General features: G+C 41.1%; 1 protein-coding gene across 1 annotated transcript; it reads left to right on the top strand.

Annotated features, from left to right (window-relative positions):
- The first annotated feature begins 1662 nt into the window (after window positions 1–1662).
- Window positions 1663–14106, top strand: LOC124125058 (endoglucanase E-4-like). The gene is made up of 12 exons (XM_046488371.2): window positions 1663–1797; window positions 3875–4050; window positions 4709–4916; window positions 6190–6363; window positions 6604–6791; window positions 8469–8628; window positions 9417–9528; window positions 10030–10180; window positions 11748–11892; window positions 12854–13025; window positions 13599–13789; window positions 13998–14106. The coding sequence occupies exons 2-12, from the start codon at window positions 3880–3882 to the stop codon at window positions 14069–14071; spliced, it is 1746 nt and encodes a 581-aa protein (XP_046344327.2). The 5' UTR covers window positions 1663–1797; window positions 3875–3879; the 3' UTR covers window positions 14072–14106.
- Window positions 14107–21675: the final 7569 nt, after the last annotated feature.

The following is a 21675-nucleotide window of genomic DNA, read 5'->3' as shown; positions in this document are numbered from 1 at the left end:
CAGAGTGAGTGAGTATGCTTTTACGCCGATTTTAGCAATATTCCAGCAATATCACGGCGGGGGACACCAGAAATGGGCTTCACATATTGTACCCATGTCGGGAATCGAATCCGGGTCTTCGGCGTGACGAGCGAACGCTTTAACCACTAAGCTACCCGACCGCCCGGTTAGCAGAGTATGGAACAGATACAACAAACCCAAATGTTTGAATGGTCGACCTCACTCAGGTCGTCCCAATAAAGACAAGACTACAGGATTGATTGATCAAGACTCTACCGGCGAGCTTAAACGGCGAACTAAATTGTAATACCATATTTGGAACTAATTTTAAATATTGTCTTAGAAAGATCATATTTTCAAGAGAGTTGGAAGTTGGTATTCTTGTTCCTCTTCATAAACAGGGGGCAAACAGCGATGTTAATTATTACAGAGGCTTAATATATTACTCTCAATATATTCAGTAAATACCTACTTCCATTTATCATTAAGAGACTTGTTTTCTGGGTGGATTTTTATAATAAAATAATCGAATCACAAGTAGGCTTTAAAGAGGGATACTTCACCACCGACAATACTTTCATCCTACATTCTATGATACAGAGATGTTTATCAGTAAAAGAAGGAAAGTTGTATGCTTTATTTGAAGTTTTTACAATGACGTTTGACTCCGTGAAAAGGGTTAACTTGTTGTCCATCTTTCAAAGACATAGGCTTAATAGTTGACTTGGTAAGTTATTGTGTTCTTTATATAAAAATGTGAACAGAGGTATATACTTTCTTTTGCCCGACAATTTAGTCAGGATCGTAAATCGACGTGGTAAACGTCTTAGAGAGGTCACTGCGGGACTTCCTCCCACACGCCGTGATTCAGCACTCGTTATTTGAGTCATTAAAGTAGATTTCCGGACACGAAGATACCAATAATATAATAATATAATAAATCATAATGCACCTAAGTTTATTCACAAAGTGAATACTCATGGCGCTACTTTTTTTACTTACCCCGTCAACGGATCAGTTTGTATTCAATTTTCCATCTCAGCTCCCTGGGGAGTATACAACCCAAGCTGCCTTTGAGGCGCTAGAAGGTGATCAGTGACATTGTCATCTCATTGTACTGGGTACCCATTCACTGCTAAAGTCACTTGCCAAAGGAGACACCACAAGTGCTACATTGATTCAGTGAGGGCAGGACGGAAGCCCTGGAAACTCTCAGGAGTTAAGCTCCTGAAAACAGCCACCCATGCAACTTCTCTCCGCGACCAACCTTGCTTTACTTCACTTGATTTGTGACCTGTGCGCTGTGATTGTGTTTATTTGTTTGTGTGTTGTTCAACGCCGCACTCAGCAATATTCCAGCTAGATGACGGCGGTCTGTAAATAATCAAATCTGGACCAGACAATCCAGTGATTGACATCATGACCATCGATCCACGCAATTGGGATACGACGACATGCAACAACCATGTCAGCGAGCCTGACTCCCGATCCCGTTAGTCGCCTCTTACGACAAGCATAGTCGCCTTTTACGGCAAGCATGGGTTGCTGAAGACCTATTCTACCCCGGAATCTTCACGGGTATGTACGCTTTGCAGAGGACCACGCAACATAAGACACCACTATGCAATCTTGATTTTACAGACTGTTTAAAATTTTGTTTCTGTTTCTTCGTGTATCATTACTATTGGTGTGTGGAAAGTAGGTTTCCAGATAAGACCGGGGAAAGGTTACTATATGAGGCGAGGTGGGACGACTACAGCGTCTTTAGTAGACTTACCACGAGTCAGGAGTCACGAGGTAAGGGAAGGTTTTCAATACTTATGCGTGATAGGTCTCTGAAGTTCCGATTAAAGCAACGAATGGTTCCTATCAAAACCCCCACTCTACAGATAACATGCAGGAATGACACGACTTCTCTCAAAGAACGAAATAGCGTCACTGGATCTGTATGATATAAGAATTAAGCGACGTTAAAACATTATTATCAAATTGTGTTCATATGTATGAGAACTAGACTTTGTTCATTTGATTTGTTGATTAATGTTAAGTATTTGAAATGGCATTAAACATACCGAGGACTTGTTCATATCTAGTATCACCCGCTTGCACTCATTACAGTGAGTGAGTGAGTGAGTATAGGTTTACACCACTTTTAGCAATAGTCCATTATTATCACCAGAAACGGGCTTCACACATTATACCCATGTGGGGAATCGAACCGGGCCTTTTCGGGTGACGAACTGACGGTTTAATCACTAGGCTACCCCACCGCTGCCACTCATTTCAGACATACTTATGTAAATAATTATGTAAAACATACGAAACCTGCTCGTGTCAGAAAGAAAATATAATTATGCTAGTACGTAACTTTTCGTGTAATTGTCACACGGTCTCGTTTAATGTACCGTTTGCAAAGTTACAGCCATTGATGTTTGTATTTTAACACCACATGGTCGATGGGAATGAAGTTCGACATTTTAAAAATGGCATTTCATTCATTTCATTCACTATTTATCTAAATAGAGGGTGTTTAATAGCTAGGGGTAGACAATGTCACTGTTTGATGCCTCTGTTCCAAGCATGTCATGTTGTGATGACATCAATATGTTTCCCAGAAGATATTGTTAGAATATAAAAGTGCACTTCCAGATTTATGCATTGGAGGTTTTTTTTGTGATTGTCTGTTTGCAGCACGAGAACATTCTACCTTATCAAAAAACAACCAGTCATAATCTTACAGGCATGTGATTCTAACATGGTTAGCGATAAAAGTCGAGGTTACTCTGACTCCACTGTCATCTATATATAGATTTATGGTTGAGATCTGGGTCACCTTGACAATGAAAACGTGTGTAAACGTTCACTTGAAGTCACATACAAAACATTTTGTAAAATATGACCAACATGTTGAAAGCTGGCATTAAAATATTGCTTTGACAGTCTGTGAGCTGACAGCATTATGTTGCCACAACGGGTGTTGCAAAAAAGTGCTTTCCTAACATTTATAAAATAGGTGAACAGTTTTACTACGTAGAATGTAGAGTAGCTCTAATATTGGTAAATGACGGCTCTGCAAACTGTATGGTACTTGCATGGTCCCTCAGTCAAGGAACTACATCCGGGTTAAAACTGGTCTTAAGCAACCCGTGCTGGTCTTCAGAGGCGACTAACTGGCGGGTCACCAACTGCGTGTATCGATGCCAATGATGCCAGTCTCGTCCAGACTTGCTTAATTACAGACTGTCGTCTTACTGCTTGAATACTGCTGAGTGCGGCATTTCCAAACGTGACAAGAGTCAGTGACTAACATAATATGGATGCAATTCCCTCTGACTTGTACATTCGTTACCGTTTCGCGAACACCTGGTATCATCACTGTGTCATTGTGATTCCTTAACACTTATAGACCGCCTCCGTGGTCTAGTGGTAGAGCGTCCGCCCGAAGAGCGGAAGGTCCGGGGTTCGATCCCCGGCCGCGCCATACCAAGAGACGCTGAAAGATGGTACTTGTTGTTACCCTGTCTGGCGCTCGGCATTTAGGGGCTAAAACAAGGATTGGTCGGCTCGGAGTCAGTATTCATGTTAAACCGCGGCATGGTATCTCAGTGTGCTAGCACTATAAATCGGCATCAGTCCGGACTAGTACAAGCAGCCACACACACACACGTGCATGCACGTCGCTGTATAAGTGCAATAATCTTGGACGCGACGTTAAACCCAATTTCACCTCACCTCACCTAAACTCTTATGACACAGTAGGAATCGTTCAATGGAACAAAAGGACAGCAGAGATTATGATTATGTAAATAGGTTTGTCGCTTTTACTGTGATATCATAGAAGGATACTCTAAATAGCATTTTCTTTTTTAATCAGACACTATGCTTGTGTTGGTACTGGCGGCGCTAGCGGCCTCCGCCTCGGCGGTGAACGTCACCATCGGCAACCACTGGAACGGCGGCTTCCAGGCGAAGGCCTGCATCCCGATCACCACAGAACTTCATAGCTGGAAGGCACACGTGAAGTTCTCGGAGGCTGTTGATACCTTAGAAGTGAGGATACAGTGTTTGCCTTTCGTATTCATCGAATCCGTTCTTCACATGGAACCTATATGTACCGATTATATCTCTTCCGGCTCGTGGCACTTTGTGTGAAAGAGTGTCTGCGCATGCGTTGTAGGGTCATGCATTGTACAGTTAAATAAATAATAGGACGAGATAGATTTTACTTTAAAAAAATGAAAGCCTGCGTATATTATTTTATTCCCTGATTATACCTGTGTTATTTTATCTTCATTGTCAGAACCGTAATGTCCTGATAGAGTTTACTGTATTTGAAAAAAATATTTGAATTTCTCTCAGCTATTTGATCACGAAAAACAGAAAACGTAACGTTTTGTTTTGTTTGCACATCTTGTTCTGAAAAGGTAAGGTTGTATGAGAGGTCCAGTTTTCCAGTTATGTCCCTAATCCGCGCAAGGATCCGCTGGTTGTCGGATCGAACTCAAGATGCACCAGAATTATGATTCTTTGTCTGTCAACAGTCGACCTGTAACAGAAATGATAACAGTTTAATATATTGCAAGATGGCAATTAATGTTGAAGAAATACAGTGCACCTTACCACAGGTATCTTAATAAGCGCCCCTTTTACCTTGTAAAATCCGTCGGTTACGGCTGTATATAAGAGGTCTATACACCGTTGTTCACAGTGCGGCACAGCCGATGTCCTGAAGACGGATGGTGGAAAAGAATTCATCCTCACGAACAAAAAGTGGAACGCAGATGAACACACTGGCGATACACTCTGTCTGGACATTGTCGGTCACACAAGTGGTGATATCACCCCGACGACCACCCTCACAATAGAGGGGAATGTGGCCGGGGCAACCCAGGCCCCTCCGAAGGTGGTACACACAGGTGCGTTCGTTGAATGTTAGTATTGAAGGGGGCGGTCGGGTAGCCTAGTGGTGAAAGCGTTCGCTCGTCACGCCGAAGACCCGGGTTCGAATCCCGACATGGGTACAATGTGTGAAGCCCATTTCTGGTGTCCCCCGCCGTGATATTGCTGGAATATTGCTAAAAGCGGCGTAAAACCAAACTCACTCACTATTATTGAAGGTATCTACGGAATGCTGCTGTTCCCAATAAGCATATTCTCAGAAAAAGGTAATATCTAACTGTTGCAATGGGATGCCTAGCCTGATATGAACTCTACTCTACGCGTCGTCTGTTAATCATAGTCGCATTAGAGGATGTCTCCAGTACACGCACAATGTCCACGACCAGTGGCCACGTTTGCTCGTTTTGTTTGTTGTTTGAAATTTAGCAATTCAGCAGTTCTAGCTTTATGACGATTGCAAATAAATGATCGATGCTGACCAGAGGTAATCCAGTGGTCGATATTGTGAGCAACGATCCATTTGGTCGCCTCTTACGACCAGCAGAGTTTGCTGGGGATCTATTATAATCCGTAATCCACACCGGATCCTGCGGCAATATAGCAATCCAACAGTTAAAAATAACTTTATAAGTTTTGTTACTTTACATGTCAGCATGTTATTAGATAGGAACTGACTATTACTCCAAATAGGAAACCGTGCTGACAGTTTCAAAATGAACTTCAACTGGGATAAAGAGAAACATCCTTTCAATGACATTGACAGCACATATATATAGAAGCAGGCCTTCGTATGTTGCTATGACCTAGTTAGTAAGTGTGTTTGATTTAAAGCCGCTTTGGACATTATATCAGTTATACCATAGTGACCAAGTACGGTTTTACGCCGCTTTTAGCAATATTTCAGCAATATCACGGCGGGGGACACCACAAATGGGCTTCACACATTGTACCCATGTCGGGGATCGAACCAGGGTCTTCGGCGTGACGAGCGAACGCTTTAACCACTAGGCTACCCGACCGCCCCAGTTATACCATAGCGTCAAGGCAGGTGTTATGTAGGTCTTAGACGTTTACAACTTTGCTGAAACATTTTGGGTACGGATATGATGCTGACAAACCAAGAAACATCAGATGGAGGCGAGGATTCAAAGTTAACCCTGAAGCCTAGGTCTCTGGCACGCCTAAAAGACACAACTGTGCACAGCGAATTGTGATGATTGAAGATGTAAAGAATCACATATCTCTTATGTAACGTTATAAGTTATGTACAGGGTAAATTCCGTGTTGCAGGAGGTGGTACAGAAAGATACAACTATGGTGAGGCTCTTGGCAAGTCCATCCTGTTCTACGATGCTCAGAGATCAGGCAAACTTCCGGCCAACAACCCCATCAAGTGGCGAGGTGACTCCGCCCTGGGAGACAAGGGAGACAACGGCGAGGATCTGACTGGAGGGTGGTATGATGGTCAGTAGTCCGTACCCCAGACACTGTATTGTACCATTTACAACACTGTAGACACTGTCCACATGGTTATAGGACACATATCACCCGCTAACTGTTATAAAACAATGATATATACAACATCAACATCAACGTCAGAGAGTCGTCAGTCTTATTCTCCGTTAACACGGGGTGCCACGTCGCCTATCGCATCTTAAAAAAACAACATATATTCAAATACTGGTGACTACTTTTTCTCTCCAGCTGGTGACCACGTCAAGTTCAGTTTACCCATGGCTAGTACTTCGACCGTGTTACTCTGGGGATACCTACAATGGAAAGATGCCTATGCTTCCACCAAACAAACAGACATGTTCTTTGACATGATCAAGTGGCCCTTGGACTACTACTTGAAGTGCTGGATTCCAGCAAGTCAGACTCTGTATGCACAGGTAAGATTTCGTTGTGTATCCTGGTGTATTCTTATACAAGTGTATAATGTTGGGTTTATTTGGAATGATTGTGAGTGATCTACCTGCATGGTCAAGATCACAGTGAAGGTAATTTATAAAGCATGCCCACTAAAATGCTTTTTTGCCGAAATTAAGAGCCGGGCGAAAGAAAGAATACACTTAAAAATTGAATTTGACCAAAACATTACAAACCGTTACCGTTATCAAACCCTGCATACTTCAAGTCCAAAACACAACTATGATACCGATATCAAACACATCACCATCAAATAGCAATTTCGTGTTTGTTTCATATTTAGCCACCATTACACATTGGTGTGTATATTATTTTCCCCGGCGGTTTATCTTAATGTGGTGATGAATAATTAGTTTTTAACATCCATAGGTCACGGTGACCTACTTTTAACGAGTATTATATGCTACCTTTTCCTCGAACAAAGAAATCATAGTTGGTTTGGTCAAGTTATTCTCTTGCATTGACAATTTATATTATATGCTGTATAGTCTTTGAGGATGTTCTTGAAATATTTGTTATTGATATAAGATCACATCTACTCTTAAAGTCGTACTCTGAAACTGTACAATGCTCATGATAACTGAAGAAGTGTATACTGTAGCCAGAACAAAATGTGTCCATCCTATTTGTGGGTGAAGCCATAAGGTGTTGGTCAACCATCAGTGGAGGACAAGGTCACTGTAGTGGACATTAGTAAGATAGTTCGCTTCCTTTGTGTACTGTGTGGACAACACGCACCTGGTATCCAGCTTGAAATTATCAAACATATGAATGTCTGAAATGAGGGTCAATGCAGTAAACTCATAAGTGCAGGCATTTCATTTATTAAGATAGGTCGACACTTTCTGTTTTACAGCGTGGCTTGTGATTTCCGACAACGGAGGTACAGTAATTAATCTGTGCCTCAGGAAACTAGCTGGAGGCATGACACTTTCTGTGGTTTAATTTATTTTGGCTTTTTTCCTGTCCTAGAGGCATACGAATATGAATTAGAATTGTGCAACATTAAGAATGATTTTGTCCAAACCAGAAGTGGTTAGACTGGCAGTGATATCATTCATCATGTAAAAGCAATAGGTATTTTTTTTCAGGTTTGTTTCAAACAGAATTCCACGGAGGTAAGGGGCGGTCGGGTAGCCTAGTGGTTAAAGCGTTCGCTCGTCACGCCGAAGACCCGGGTTCGATTCCCGACATGGGTACAATGTGTGAAGCCCATTTCTGGAGCCCCCCGCCGTGATATTGCTGGAATATTGCTCAAAGCGGGGTAAAAACATACACACGCACTCACTCCACGGAGGTATGAAGGTCAACCTCTTGCAAATACGTTTCTAGCTCGTTGATGATCAGTATGACACGGTTGACTCTGCTTACACTGCGCCGGAAGCAGGGTTTCCGAAGCGTCTGTCGTACGGGAGGAGTATTGCTGGGTGCAGCGTTGGGTAGCAAAGAAGCACATATCTGGTGTCATCACTCTCTTCCAGTAATCCGTTCATATAATTTTCCTCTTTATTTTGTCTTTTACGTCCAGTGGAATCCGTTTCGCGGATTATCGAGACGTTTTAAATATACTTACAAAAACATGAAATCATTAATCCCTGTATCCTTCCCTGTATTCATACCCAGTTTCTGGTTTCACCAAGGTTGGAGAAGGAAATGATGACCACCACTTCTGGGGCCGCGCTGAGGACATGACGATGGCCAGACCCGCCTACAAACTCACACCAAGCAAACCTGGGTCCGATGTTGCTGGGGAGATTGCTGCATCCATGGCTGCTGGGTATCTGGCGTTCAAACAGAGAGGTGGGTGTTTGCATGGAACAGAAAGCATACTGCTGTTCTTGTTATCAGTGTTGAGGACATCTACACACATTAATGACAGACTGTTGTAATGCTGGATAAACAGTACTGCAGATTTAAGAACACCCTTGAGAGTCCATTGCACGACTGCGATTGTATGTTTAAGATTCACTAACAAATAAGGATGATGCCAGGTCGCACCCATCACAAACACATGCAAGGGGCTAAAAACAACGGGAACATTGCATCGGACATTATTTCTGTCACTGATGCGTCAAATTTGGAAATGTCTTCCACATGTCTAACATAAAACTTTCTTTAAACCTTCCCGAGGCTTTGAATATTGTAACCTTGATCAAACAACTGTTAGAGTCGCGTGATGCGTAAATCTCTGAAGAAGGGGATTGTTCGATTGAGCCTCAAATGTGAAATGTAGACACCAAATGCTGGAGCTGCTGAAATATTGCTAGACATAAAAGGAAAGTCGACTAGTGGAAAGTTGAAATCACCCTTGCGATACAGGCTTGTGGAGAGTTTTTTTTAACCTCAAAATCTTTATGCATAAAATTTGTTCTGTGCCTGAGGCCTTTAATGTTGTAACCCTGATCAAACGGTGGGACATGGCAAGAAAGCATTAGATATGAAATTATGCATTACAATTGTAGTGTCATGGTGTGTAAAATTCTCGAAGCGCTATGTGGTAATATTAAGAGCTGAATTATGATAAGTCGTTGTACCATCTGACCATTTACTATATATTAGACATAATGCGGACATGACAAAATGTTTAGATTCTGCCTATGCGACCAAACTCCTGACTGCATCCAAGCAGATCTATGAATTCGGAAAGAAGTACCCTGGTAAATACAGCCAGAGTATCCCGGATGCCGGCCAGTTCTACTCGTACGTATGTTCACTGTAACGTGCAGTTCTACTCGTACGTATGTTCACTGTAACGTGCAGTTCTACTCGTACGTATGTCCACTGTAACGTGCAATTTTACTCTTACGCATTTCAATTCCAACACGCAGCTCCAATCGTACGTATATTAATTCATACATACGGTTAAGGTAGCGAATACTTCTAGTTTGTGCCGATTCTGCAAAGCAATGCCTCGTATTGAGGAAGCATCTTTAATATAATTGTTAAATGTATAAAAGTTATCGCCGTGAATAGTTGAATTGCTGCTGACGTGCAGTTAGCAACAATCATTACCTCACACTGGATTACTGAATGGCGAGTGGTTGACCACCAATGTTGAAGGAATGTGACTACAATAGGTACCCAGAGCTGCCAAGTTGCTGTCATCATCGCCACATAGTGCATCGTTGTGAAAAGATTAAATTTGGCTGATTCCGAAGGTGAGAAATTTTATGAAATGACTTGTTTTTGTCTTGAATCCAGATCAAGTGGCTACAAGGATGAGATGTGTGAAGGAGCTATGTGGCTGTACAGAGCTACAGGGGACAAGTCCTACCTGGCCGATGCCAAGGGATACCACGAGAATGCTTGGGCGTGGGCTCTAGGATGGGACGACAAGAAGATCGCTTGCCAGGTGAAACAAGTCTTTGTCGTGCTCAAGTTAGAGGGGTACTAAAGTGGCAGTTCAAAGAAATTTAATATAAGTCTCCCCAAACCCGCTTTGAATGTCAATTTACCTTCACACAAGATCCATATCACTAAATACCTACCCCAAAAACACAAGACGATATTTCAGGTCGACATATAGCAATAAATGCAAGGGACATTTGCAAGACTGTGTGAAAACATGTTAACAAATGTTCCAAAATATTAAGTACGCCAAGAAATATAAAGACATGAGACAATAACGATCAGTTGGTTGGTTGGTTTGTTGTTTAACGCCGCACTCAGCAATATTCCAGCTATATGAGGCGTTCTGTTAATTATCGAGTATAAGGATGCTAATGAAGTTTTGAACACATCCACACTTGCGACAGGACGATGTTGTGTCTGGTGTTAACGTCAAAATAATTAGTGAAGATCCGGGTTAGCATAGGTCATCACCCCTCATGGTTTCTATTCCTGCCGTGTTTTATTTTCCGACAACCAACACCCACGAGTCGTTTATTTCTTCAATACTTGTATCTAGTATATACGTCTCACACAAACGTGAAGATCCGGGGTAGAGTAGGTCTTCAGCAACCCATGCATGCTGGAACAGACGACTGTGCTTGTCGTTAGAGGCGACTAAGGGGATCGGATGGTCAGGCCTGGTGACTTGGTTGTCATCGTATCCCATCAGTGTATATCGATGCTCATGATGTCAATCACTGGATTGACTGGTCCAGACTCGATTAATTACAGGCCGCCTTCATACAGCTGGAATATTGAACAAACAAACAAACAAAACATTATCCATGTTGTTATTGCCTTCTTTTCTGCTTATATACAGTCGATGTGACTTTAATTTTTAAAACTTACTCACTACTTTTCGCCAATTCCTTGTGTCTAATATGTATGTATTTTCGGGTATATATTACTGTAATATTCAAATCACGAACGAATACAAAGTCGTTACTATTTCTAAAAGATATAGTGTAACTGACATTGTATCGCCAGTGTTGACGTCTTTAAATAACATAATTTTTTTTGGAGTACATTTTCGATAAAGTATTAAAGTAAAAGTGTAATACGCCCTTTTCGCCATATCCCAGCAATATCACGGCGGGGGACAACTGAAAATGGAAAAAAAACTATTGATGAATACATTTATAAAGGTGAGGTGAGGTGAAATGGGGTTTAACGTCGCGTCCAAGATTATTGCACTTATATAGATAGCGACGTGCATGTACGTGTGTGTGTTGTGTGGCTGCTTGTACTAGTCCGGACTGATGCCGATTTATAGTGCTAGCTCACTGAGATACCATGCCGCAGTTTAACATGAATACGCCAATCAGACACAGTATACTGACTCCGAGCCGACCAGTCCTTGTTTTAGCCCCTTAATGCCGAGCGCCAGACAGGGTAACAACAAGTACCATCTTTTAACGTCTTTTGGTATGACGGGCAGACGCTCTGCCACTAGACCACGGAGGCGGTCCCACATTTATAAAGAGGTTTGTATTCCTCCCACGCTGACCTTAGTGTGTTCCTACATTCAGCTGCTCCTGTACGAGGCTACCAAAGACACTGACTACAAGAACGAAGTGGAGGGCTTCTTCCAAGGCTGGCTCCCTGGCGGCTCCATCACCTACACTCCATGTGGACAGGCATGGAGAGACCAGTGGGGCTCCAACAGATATGCAGGTCAATCTAAATACATGACACATCAGGGCGTATTTCATTTTGAAACAAATGAGGTTCGATGATGATATAAAGCAGTTCTTCATATCTTTTAAGAGGAGCATGTAAATGAGTGTTCCAAAAAGGAAGAGAATTTATGGATGTCAACTTCTTTATTATGAGGAACACAACGTTTCGGAGCACATGCTTAGATGCTTACTCCTTCATCATTCACCTGATGAAGGAGTAAGCATATACTCCGAAACGTTGTGATCCTCAGAATAAAGAAGTTGACATCCATAAATTCTCTTCCTAATGTTTTTCACTTCTAAATGCCTTTCAAAGACCTGTGCTCCAATAGTTAGTCATTTAACATAAAATAATCACCAGAGTGTAGCTCGTGCGAATACGTATTCACCTTTGTGCCAGGTTAACAAGAACCTTTGCTTCATTGTCACCAGTGTGTTGCCTTTTTCGCCCAGTGGAATCTGTTTTGGCACTTAATCGAGACTGATAGCTGATAATAACTTACCAATAAAGTCATATAGCTTCATCAAAGGTGCATCCATGTCAATTAGTCCTCGCACGAACAGAGTAGTTGCTACCAGATGCACGCAGAGATACGGTTAAGGCCTTACGGGGAGTCATATTCGTAAAATCAAATTTAATCAGTTGCATTTTCGCCACGTTGAACTCGATCAGAAAGTCTGAACATAAAAACGCAAACATATCCTTTTGACAGTGTTTGTGAGTCTATTGTCTCTGCAGTTTTTTAACAGCCTATTTCTTCTCTTAACTTGTGTTGATAAACAGTTTATCGACAGTAACAAATGGTCACAAATAAACCTGAATCAAAACTTCTTAAAAGTTTAATATTAAATCTTGTATGGTATATACCTATACTTGAAGAGACATATACCATATTATAACGGACACTCGTGATGTAGAGTACACCGTAAACATCAACACCATATTTTACTCTTAGGTGATGCAGCATTCGTCGCCCTGGTGGCTGCTGATGCTGGTCTGGACACTGCAAAATACCGGGAGTGGGCGGTGGGGCAGATGAACTACATCCTCGGGGACAACAACTACGGCATCAGCTACCAGATTGGCTTCGGCACAAAATACCCCAGGAATCCGCATCACAGATCCGCGTAAGTTTTCTTTCACGTTTAAATCGTCATGTACGAAAATATCATTTTGAGCAATAACTGTGATCAAAATTATGGTGTATTCGTTTTTAAGATACTCAGTACATTCAGTACACACAGGAAGTATACGGTAAAAACTTACTGTAACTCAACGTAATGGTTATTCTGACACCGTCCTTGACGTAATACACCATTGTTGTAATATGGAAATATGTAATGCTAGATGACCGAAGGACAATGCTTATGAGTGTACACGGATCTGAAGAAAACATTACTTCTTCATTACAGCTTCTTTATAAAATATATATGATTACATTATCATATTCGTGTTCGTAAGGAAAGTCATGTAAGACTCGAAGCGGTCGCTCTAGAAAATTTGTTCTTAAAATTAGTATGCCATACACATGCATTTGGTTTTGGTTTTCATTCAGCGAAAACCTTCAGTCATGAATAGTCACTTCCCTTATTATCATCTTGTAGGTGTTAGTGTTCTAGATCGTTTTGCACTATCTATGTGGCATATGTATGCATGTATCTAGTACATATGTCTTCCATCAACTGTGTGCTTCATTCCAGCTCCTGCCCTGACATTCCAGCTCCCTGCTCCGAGGCTAACCTACACACCGCTGGCCCCAGTCCTCACATCCTTGTGGGAGCGATTGTTGGAGGTCCTGGTAAAGACGACTCCTACAAGGACAACAGGGAGGACTACGTCCACAACGAGGTGGCCTGCGACTACAACTCCGGCTTCCAGTCTGCTCTCGCTGGTACGTATATCGTCTGAGGTGTGATGTGCAGCCAGCATTACATGCTTTGAATTCGAAAAGGTTCCTAAATAGTTCATATAAATATCAAGCCTGAATGTCCACTTTTTATGTTATATTCTAGTAATAGATGACAATAATTGTAATAGATTATTAGAATCAGTCATTACGGTTAATTACGTATTTATCTAATTGAAGCCTTCTATTTCAGGTCTAACGCATCTTGTAAACATCAAGGAACTGCCAGCCATTCCTGCGCCAAAGTGTCATGGTTCAACAAAGTGAATGTTTTAAATAAAATAAAATATGGAATATTTTTATATAATGTCCTCAATTAATTATCGACACCGTATATGTATTAAATAAGCTTATATTGTTCCGTGTCATTCCCAAATTGAAACAATTAGTTAACCCAGAAATCTGTACATGAATTTTTATGTGAAACCAACGAACAACCAACAAAAGGTATAAATTAACAATTGTTTTATAAAAGTAACTGGGTTTACAAATCAATAATAATTAGTGCACAGCAATTACAATGGTAGTATGCAATAGAGTGGTGGTACAATATTCAATGGCAAATGTGAGATGAGACAGGCACTCACCCGCTCCACTTATACAGTCTAACTAGCTTCCAACACTTCCACACACTGGATAACCTTGGTAAAACACACCTTCGACGATTGTGGCCTTCGTTTCATAAACAGCTTGCACATCGGTTTTTCGAGTCATACCTAAATGAACCGCAAACAATACACAGTCAATGCTTATAAGTAAATTCGACAACGAAAACATATGTTGTCTACAATAGTTTAACCAAAACAGTTGTATATATCAAAGCTGACAAAAATGTCGTGATTGATAATCATACAGTGGCGTGACAAATAACATGGTCAGATACCGCCAGATTAAAAAGATAGTTCCATGAGAACGGGGAAAAAACAGGCGAGCGAGCCTGCACGTTTGCTGTTTTTTCCTTCCCGGCCTTCGGTCTCAAAGTGTAATTTGGACAGAGAATATGCATGAGTTTCGCTAAATGACCTGTGCATGACGATACACGTGAGCAGAAAGGGAAGTCCCTCGACTGTAATATTTGGATTCCCCCAAATTCCGTTATAATAAAAGTAGTCCGCCTCGGTAGGCGTGGCTTAAATTTTTACATTCATTGGGAAATGAATGCAGTAACACGTGGACCAATTCAGCTAATCAGAATGCAGGAATTACAATGAACACAACGAAATTTTAATTATTTGGCAATCACAAATCATCTTAAAAATATCGTTAAGATCAAATCAATTGATAATAATTTACAATGCTGGAAGCCACGCGAAATATATCTTCCAAAGGAGCCATGTATACCATAGTTAAAAATATATCCCTGAATTTCTAAAAAATATTTAAAAATGAAAGTAAGTATTTAGCGAGACTTATTAAAATTTAGAACCTCCAACCACAACCTCCAAATTGAAACTAACCTCTACCAGTAAGAAAATGTCCATTTTGTAAAACATTTTATTTAGCTGATGAGTTCCACTCTGTTTGTCTGTCAACTTTTTCAAAATGAAAGAACACAGCTAATGAGAAAATATTTTTACTTTACACCGAATATGTATAAAATGATTTTGCTTTTGGAAAATTAAGTAAATGATTAGCAACACTTAGAAACTTATCCAAATTTTGTAAAATCATAATGCTGCAGCTATTAAACCCTATTATTAAAATCATTACACTGGCTTCCAATAAGATCTAGGATTGAATACAAAGTCGTGTGCATTGCTTACCAGTGCTACTATAGTACAGCACCTTCCTATCTGAGTGAACTTCTTACCCTACACCAGCTAGCACGAGATCTCAGATCAGCACATAAACTCCAGTTTAGTGTCCCTATGGTTTCACTCAAAGCATTCGGCAACAGAACTTTTGCTCACACTGCATCTGTGCTCTGGAATTCCCTTCCAGTGGAAATTAGGCAATCTCCAACTCTGGACAGTTTCAAGACAAAACTAAAGACTTATCTCTTTAGATGTGTCTATGACCCTGTGTGAGACGCTATGAGCGACTACGTAGACGAAAATGGCGCTGAAGAAATGGACTTTATTATTATTATTATTATCAATATGTCTCGTAACTGATCTGTATCTGTATTTACTGAAGCCGTTGCTCGGTAAATCTGTGGATTGATATTGTATATTTGTATATAGTGATGTACATGTTGATGTATGAATGCTGTACCTCTAATGCCGCTGATAGCAGCCTGAGTGTAATAAATTTCAGTACAGTTCTGCCAAGCCAGTCAAGTGTCACTTGAACACCACAAAATATTCCACATGCTTCTTTTACGCTTGACATCCATCCATGCTATTCCGAATGTGTACAGATAATTAGAGCATTCACCACTGCTTACATTTATGGTACTACTATACATTCCTTTCAAATAATCATTGTCCAAATACAATGCAATGAACTTCTACTGAATCTCAACAGAAACAATGCAATACAGTCACAATCACTGTCTAACAATACATTACCCTACCACATAACCATAGAAAGGCCTGAGATAGAATTTGCATTTTTTCCGAAAAGTTTATGTTCTCTTTAGTTTATTAACCTTCTTGAAAACCGTGCATTTGTGCTTTATGCCTTGTTATGTCAATACATATTGTTTCTGGCTTGGTTCCCTTTGGCTTGGAAGTCGGTGTTACCATCCTAATCCCAACCCTACCTTGTAAAACGTTCAATATTTTTTAACGAATCTTGGCATATCCATTGCTCACAATTGTCTTTTCTTATGTTTCTATGGAAACATTTTTTTACCTATTCACAAACGATGGGAGAGTTCGTTTCTGGGCCCTTACTTGAAAACCGTTCAGTATTTTTCAACGAAACTTGAATATGCATTGCTCCTCAGCTTAACTGGTGTCTTTTGCTACTTTCTTGTTTTTTAAATTTTATTTTCTTAGGTTCCAAAGGAATCAATTTTAGCTTAGTCTCAAACAACTCTTGGATTCGTTACCGAGCCATTACTCTCAAATAGTGAACATACATGCTTGAAACTATACATGTGCAATGACCACGTGCTCTACTGTTGTCTTTTCATATTGATCAATTTTCAATTATTTAAATTTCTGGTTTTTCCATGGAAACATTTTGAAAATTGTAAGAGTCTTCTTATTAGCATAAAGCTTCTGATTATTCATTATGGATACGTCTACTTGCACAATACAACCAATCTATCATCCAATCTGCTGTAGCCTAAAGTTAAATAGTCATAACTGCCGTAAGAGTCAACATGGATACAACTGTGTGCTGCTTCGTTAATCAGAATCTGTACTAGTATTTTTTTAGTAACAGCTTGAACTAATGTATCAACACGAAGGAGGGGGAGTAAACACATTCTAGTTTGTTATTAGTTGTGTAAGTGATAGTTATTTATTCGTTCTGTGCCTGGCAAACCAGTGATATTAAGATTTGTTTGCTTGTTGTTTAACGCCGCACTCAGCACCCTCGGAGAAACGCAACTTTGTATTTGTTGATATCTCACAATAGTCTAAAACCACGGAACCGGATCCATGGTCGACTCGCCTGGTAACAGGCATACAATAAGCTCATCACTGATATTCAGTATGAACACAAGAGGAGCGCGACCAATCGTCTTGTCAGAATACAGTCTTTTTTCCGCAATGGTTTTATTGACAAGCGGCACCAATCTTCTGTGATATTTTAAGGATTTATATTATATAGGCCTTCGTGATAGTTGACATTTTATAGTTAGTGTTTGGTTCACTTTCTAAACCATATCAGGAAATAGGAGTTTTGAGCTCAACAAAACAAAATCAAAGTGTGCACCTTCTTGTAACAAACGCAAACTGCATGAATATGTTATTTTTAAATACCATTCCAAACAAAGGTGTTACGGAAGACAATGTTTTGTATTGATCGAATGGCTACGTTCCTGCAGTAAATGTGTGGCTACGTTCCAGCAGTAAATGTGTGGCAACGTCCCTGCATTTAATTTGTGGCTACTTCCTGCAGTAAATGTGTGGCTACGTTCCAGCAGTAAATGTGTGGCTACGTTCCAGCAGTAAATGTGTGGCAACGTCCCTGCATTTAATTTGTGGCTACTTCCTGCAGTAAATGTGTGGCTACGTTCCTGCAGTAAATGTATGGTTTCGTCCCTGTAGTACATGTATGGCTACGTTTCTGGAGTAAATGTGTGGCTATGCTGCTGCAGTAAATGTATGGCTACGCCTGCAGTAAATGTATGGCTACGTTCCGAGAGTAAATGTAAGGCTATCTACCTGCATTAAATGTATGGCCACGTTCCGAGAGTAAATGTAAGGCTATGTTCCAGCAGTAAATGTGTGGCTACGTTCCAGCAGAAAATGTATGGCTACGTTCCTGAAGTAAATGTGTGGCTATGACGCTGCAGTAAACGTGTGGCTACGTTCATTCAGTAAATGTATGGCTACGCCTGCAGTAAATGTGTGGCTACGTCCCCGAGTAAATGTATGGCTACGTTCCTGGAGTAAATGTATGGCTACGTTCCAGCAGAAAATGTATGGCTACGTCCCCGAGTAAATGTATGGCCACGTTCCTGGAGTAAATGTGTGGCTATGTCGCTGCAGTAAATGTGTGGCTACGTCCCCGAGTAAATGTATGGCTACGTTCCTGCAGTAAATGTATGGCTACGTTCCTGGAGTAAATGTGTGGCTATGACGCTGCAGTAAACGTGTGGCTACGTTCCTAGAGTAAATGAAAGGCTATGTTCCAGCAGTAAATGTGTGGCTACGTCCCCGAGTAAATGTAAGGCTACGTTCCTGCAGTAAATGTATGGCTACGTTCCTGGAGTAAATGTGTGGCTATGACGCTGCAGTAAACGTGTGGCTACGTCCATTCAGTAAATGTATGGCTACGCCTGCAGTAAATGTGTGGCTACGTCCCCGAGTAAATGTATGGCTACGTTCCTGGAGTAAATGTGTGGCTACGTTCCTAGAGTAAATGAAAGGCTATGTTCCAGCAGTAAATGTGTGGCTACGTTCCAGCAGAAAATGTATGGCTACGTTCCGGAAGTAAATGTGTGTCTGTGTTGCTGCAGTAAATGTATGGTTTCGTCCCTGTAGTACATGTATGGCTACGTTCCTGTAGTAAATGTATGGCTACGTCCCCGAGTAAATGTATGGCTACGTTCCTGGAGTAAATGTGTGGCTATGTCGCTGCAGTAAATGTGTGGCTACGTCCCCGAGTAAATGTATGGCTACGTTCCTGGAGTAAATGTGTGGCTATGTCGCTGCAGTAAATGTGTGGCTACGTTCCAGCAGGTAATGTATGGCTACGTTCCTGTAGTAAATGTATGGCTACGTTCCTTCAGTAAATGTGTGACTTTGTTGCTGCAGCAAATGTATGGTTTCGTCCCTGCAGTACATGTATGGCTACGCTTCTGCAGTAAATGTATGGCTACGTCCCTGCAGTAAATGTATGGCTACGTTCCAGCAGTAAATGTATGGCTACGTTCCTGCGGTAAATGTGTGGCTACGTTCCTGTAGTAAATGTATGGCTACGTTCCAGCAGTAAATGTATGGCTACGTTCCAGCAGTAAATGTATGGCTACGTTCCAGCAGTAAATGTGTGGCTACGTTCCTGCAGTAAATGTATGGTTGCGTTCCAGCAGTAAATGTATGGCTACGTTCTAGCAGTAAATGTGTGGCTACGTCCCCGAGTAAATGTATGGCTACGTTCCTGGAGTAAATGTGTGGCTATGTCGCTGCAGTAAATGTGTGGCTACGTCCCTGCAGTAAATGTATGGCTACGTTCCAGCAGTAGATGTGTGGCTACGTTCCAGCAGTAAATGCGTTGCTACGTTCCTGGAGTAAATGTATGGCTACGTCCCTGCAGTAAATGTATGGCTACGTTCCTGCAGTAAATGTATGGCTACGTTCCAGCAGTAAATGCGTGGCAATGTTGCTGCAGTAAATGTATGGCTACGTTCCAGCAGTAAATGTATGGCTACATTCCAGCAGTAAATGTATGGCTACGTTCCTGCAGTAAATGTGTGGCTACGTCCCTGCAGTAAATGTGTGGCTCCGTCCCTGCAGTAAATGTGTGGCTCCGTCCCTGCATTAAATGTGTGGCTCCGTCCCTGCATTAAATGTGTGGCTACGTCCCTGCATTAAATGTGTGGCTACGTCCCTGCAGTAAATGTATGGCTACGTCCCTGCATTAAATGTATGGCTACATCCCTGCATTAAATGTGTGGCTACGTCCCTGCAGTAAATGTTGGCTACGTCCCTGCAGTAAATGTGTGGCCACGTTCCTGCAGTTATCGTTATTTCCCAGTCCTCACCTATTGCAGCAATCAAATCTAACACATAGTGCACATTCTACCAAGGAATTCCACTGACTTACCCACCTGGGCCCACTTGCACAAAGCAGTCTTAGCACTACAGCTATTGTAAACCTATATATTCAAGTACTGGAGTTACGATGATCTTAGCGCTAAGATCGCTTTGTGCAAAGTGAGCCCTGGACTAGAAATAAGGAAGACCAGTGAGACCTCCTCGTCTGTTATATATAGATCTATGCTTCACGATTCAGATTTACAAACACTCCCATCAAGACTATGACAAGGACTTCAACTTTCCAATTAGCAATTGTCCCTTTATTTAATATATAGCTCTCGACTTCGGGTTCCACAGTTCCACAGAACTTTTGAGGTACAATGGAGCATGCTCGTTCTACGAAGATTTCCAAGTTGTTTGATATAGGTAGCAACATTCAAAGCCTCAGTAAAGCCATCAAAAAGTTTTATGTGGAGTACATTTCCAAATTTGACGAATCGGTGACAAAAATGATATCCGACGCAATTTCCTATTTTGTCTTGTACCATATGTTTTTGCTTTTTTTTGCAGATAAACAATTGCCTTGCTATTGCATGTGTTTGTGACAGGTGCCACCGGATTACGCTCACATTTTCGAGAACACCTGATATCACCATAATTAAACACATGCTTTTTATATAAACTGCCAGGCAAAATAGTACATGCATATACTTTGAAAATAGATTTGGCCAAACAATTCCAAGCGTTAGCAAAACGTTACTAGCTGAAAACAGTCGCCGAAACACTACAAACGTAAGGTCTAAAACACAACTATGATACCCGTATAAATAAAGTCACCATCGAATAACCATTTTCTTTTTTGTTTCATATTTAGCCCCATCAAACATGGCTGTATATATTTGGTTGCTCTTCAGTTTAGTCGAAACATACAATCGACTCTGCGTTTCCAAGAATTATTTATGGAATGACTTTAGTCGGCTTTTATCACCATACCCGTGCTCGTGGGTTTACCAAAGTTGTCTTTATAGCTTCAGAGCTTTAGAACTTCATAACTGTTGGGCACATGTCTGCGAAATGTCACTGTGAGGTTTCCCTCCATAGGCCATGATATAGCATTTGTTGTTATAGCCAGGAAAGTAGATTTCTGTATAAGAAGATACCAATATTATAATACTATCATAAGTCTATTTATAATGCGCCTAATTCCATTCACCATGTTCATTGCGCTACATTATTATACCCCGGCCAATGGATCATTTTGCTCTTGATTTTCATTCTCAGAGGCGTTAGAAGGTAAAGAGTGACATTTCTATCTCATTTTACCGGGTACCCATTCACTGCTGAAGTCACGTGCCAAAGGAGACACCACGTGCCTCACAATTGCTTCAGTACAGGGCTGTACAGAAACCCAAGAAGCTCTCAGGAGTCAACCTGCCTAACACCGTTATCTCGACGACCATCGTTGATTAACTTCATCTGATGTTTGACCTGTAAGCTATGCACAGGTCGACGTGCCACAACAAAATTTTAAGTCTATATTTTGACTCTTTATAA

The sequence above is a fragment of the Haliotis rufescens genome, unplaced genomic scaffold (genome assembly GCF_023055435.1).
Source record: "Haliotis rufescens isolate VD_foot unplaced genomic scaffold, xgHalRufe1.0.p SCAF_13, whole genome shotgun sequence".
Lineage (NCBI taxonomy): Eukaryota > Metazoa > Mollusca > Gastropoda > Lepetellida > Haliotidae > Haliotis > Haliotis rufescens.
The sequence above is the reverse complement of the archived record's forward strand: the minus strand, read 5'-3'. Positions and strand labels throughout refer to the sequence as shown.

What these genes read in the sequence shown, in the direction of transcription:
- LOC124125058 (XM_046488371.2), top strand. Translation starts at nt 3,880, where the DNA reads ATGCTTGTGTTGGTACTGGCGGCGCTAGCGGCCTCCGCCTCGGCGGTG. An exon ending in GATGCCGGCCAGTTCTACTC is followed by an intron (nt 9,529 to 10,029) that starts GTACGTATGTTC and finishes TCTTGAATCCAG; the next exon opens with ATCAAGTGGCTACAAGGATG. An exon ending in AATCCGCATCACAGATCCGC is followed by an intron (nt 13,026 to 13,598) that starts GTAAGTTTTCTT and finishes GCTTCATTCCAG; the next exon opens with CTCCTGCCCTGACATTCCAG.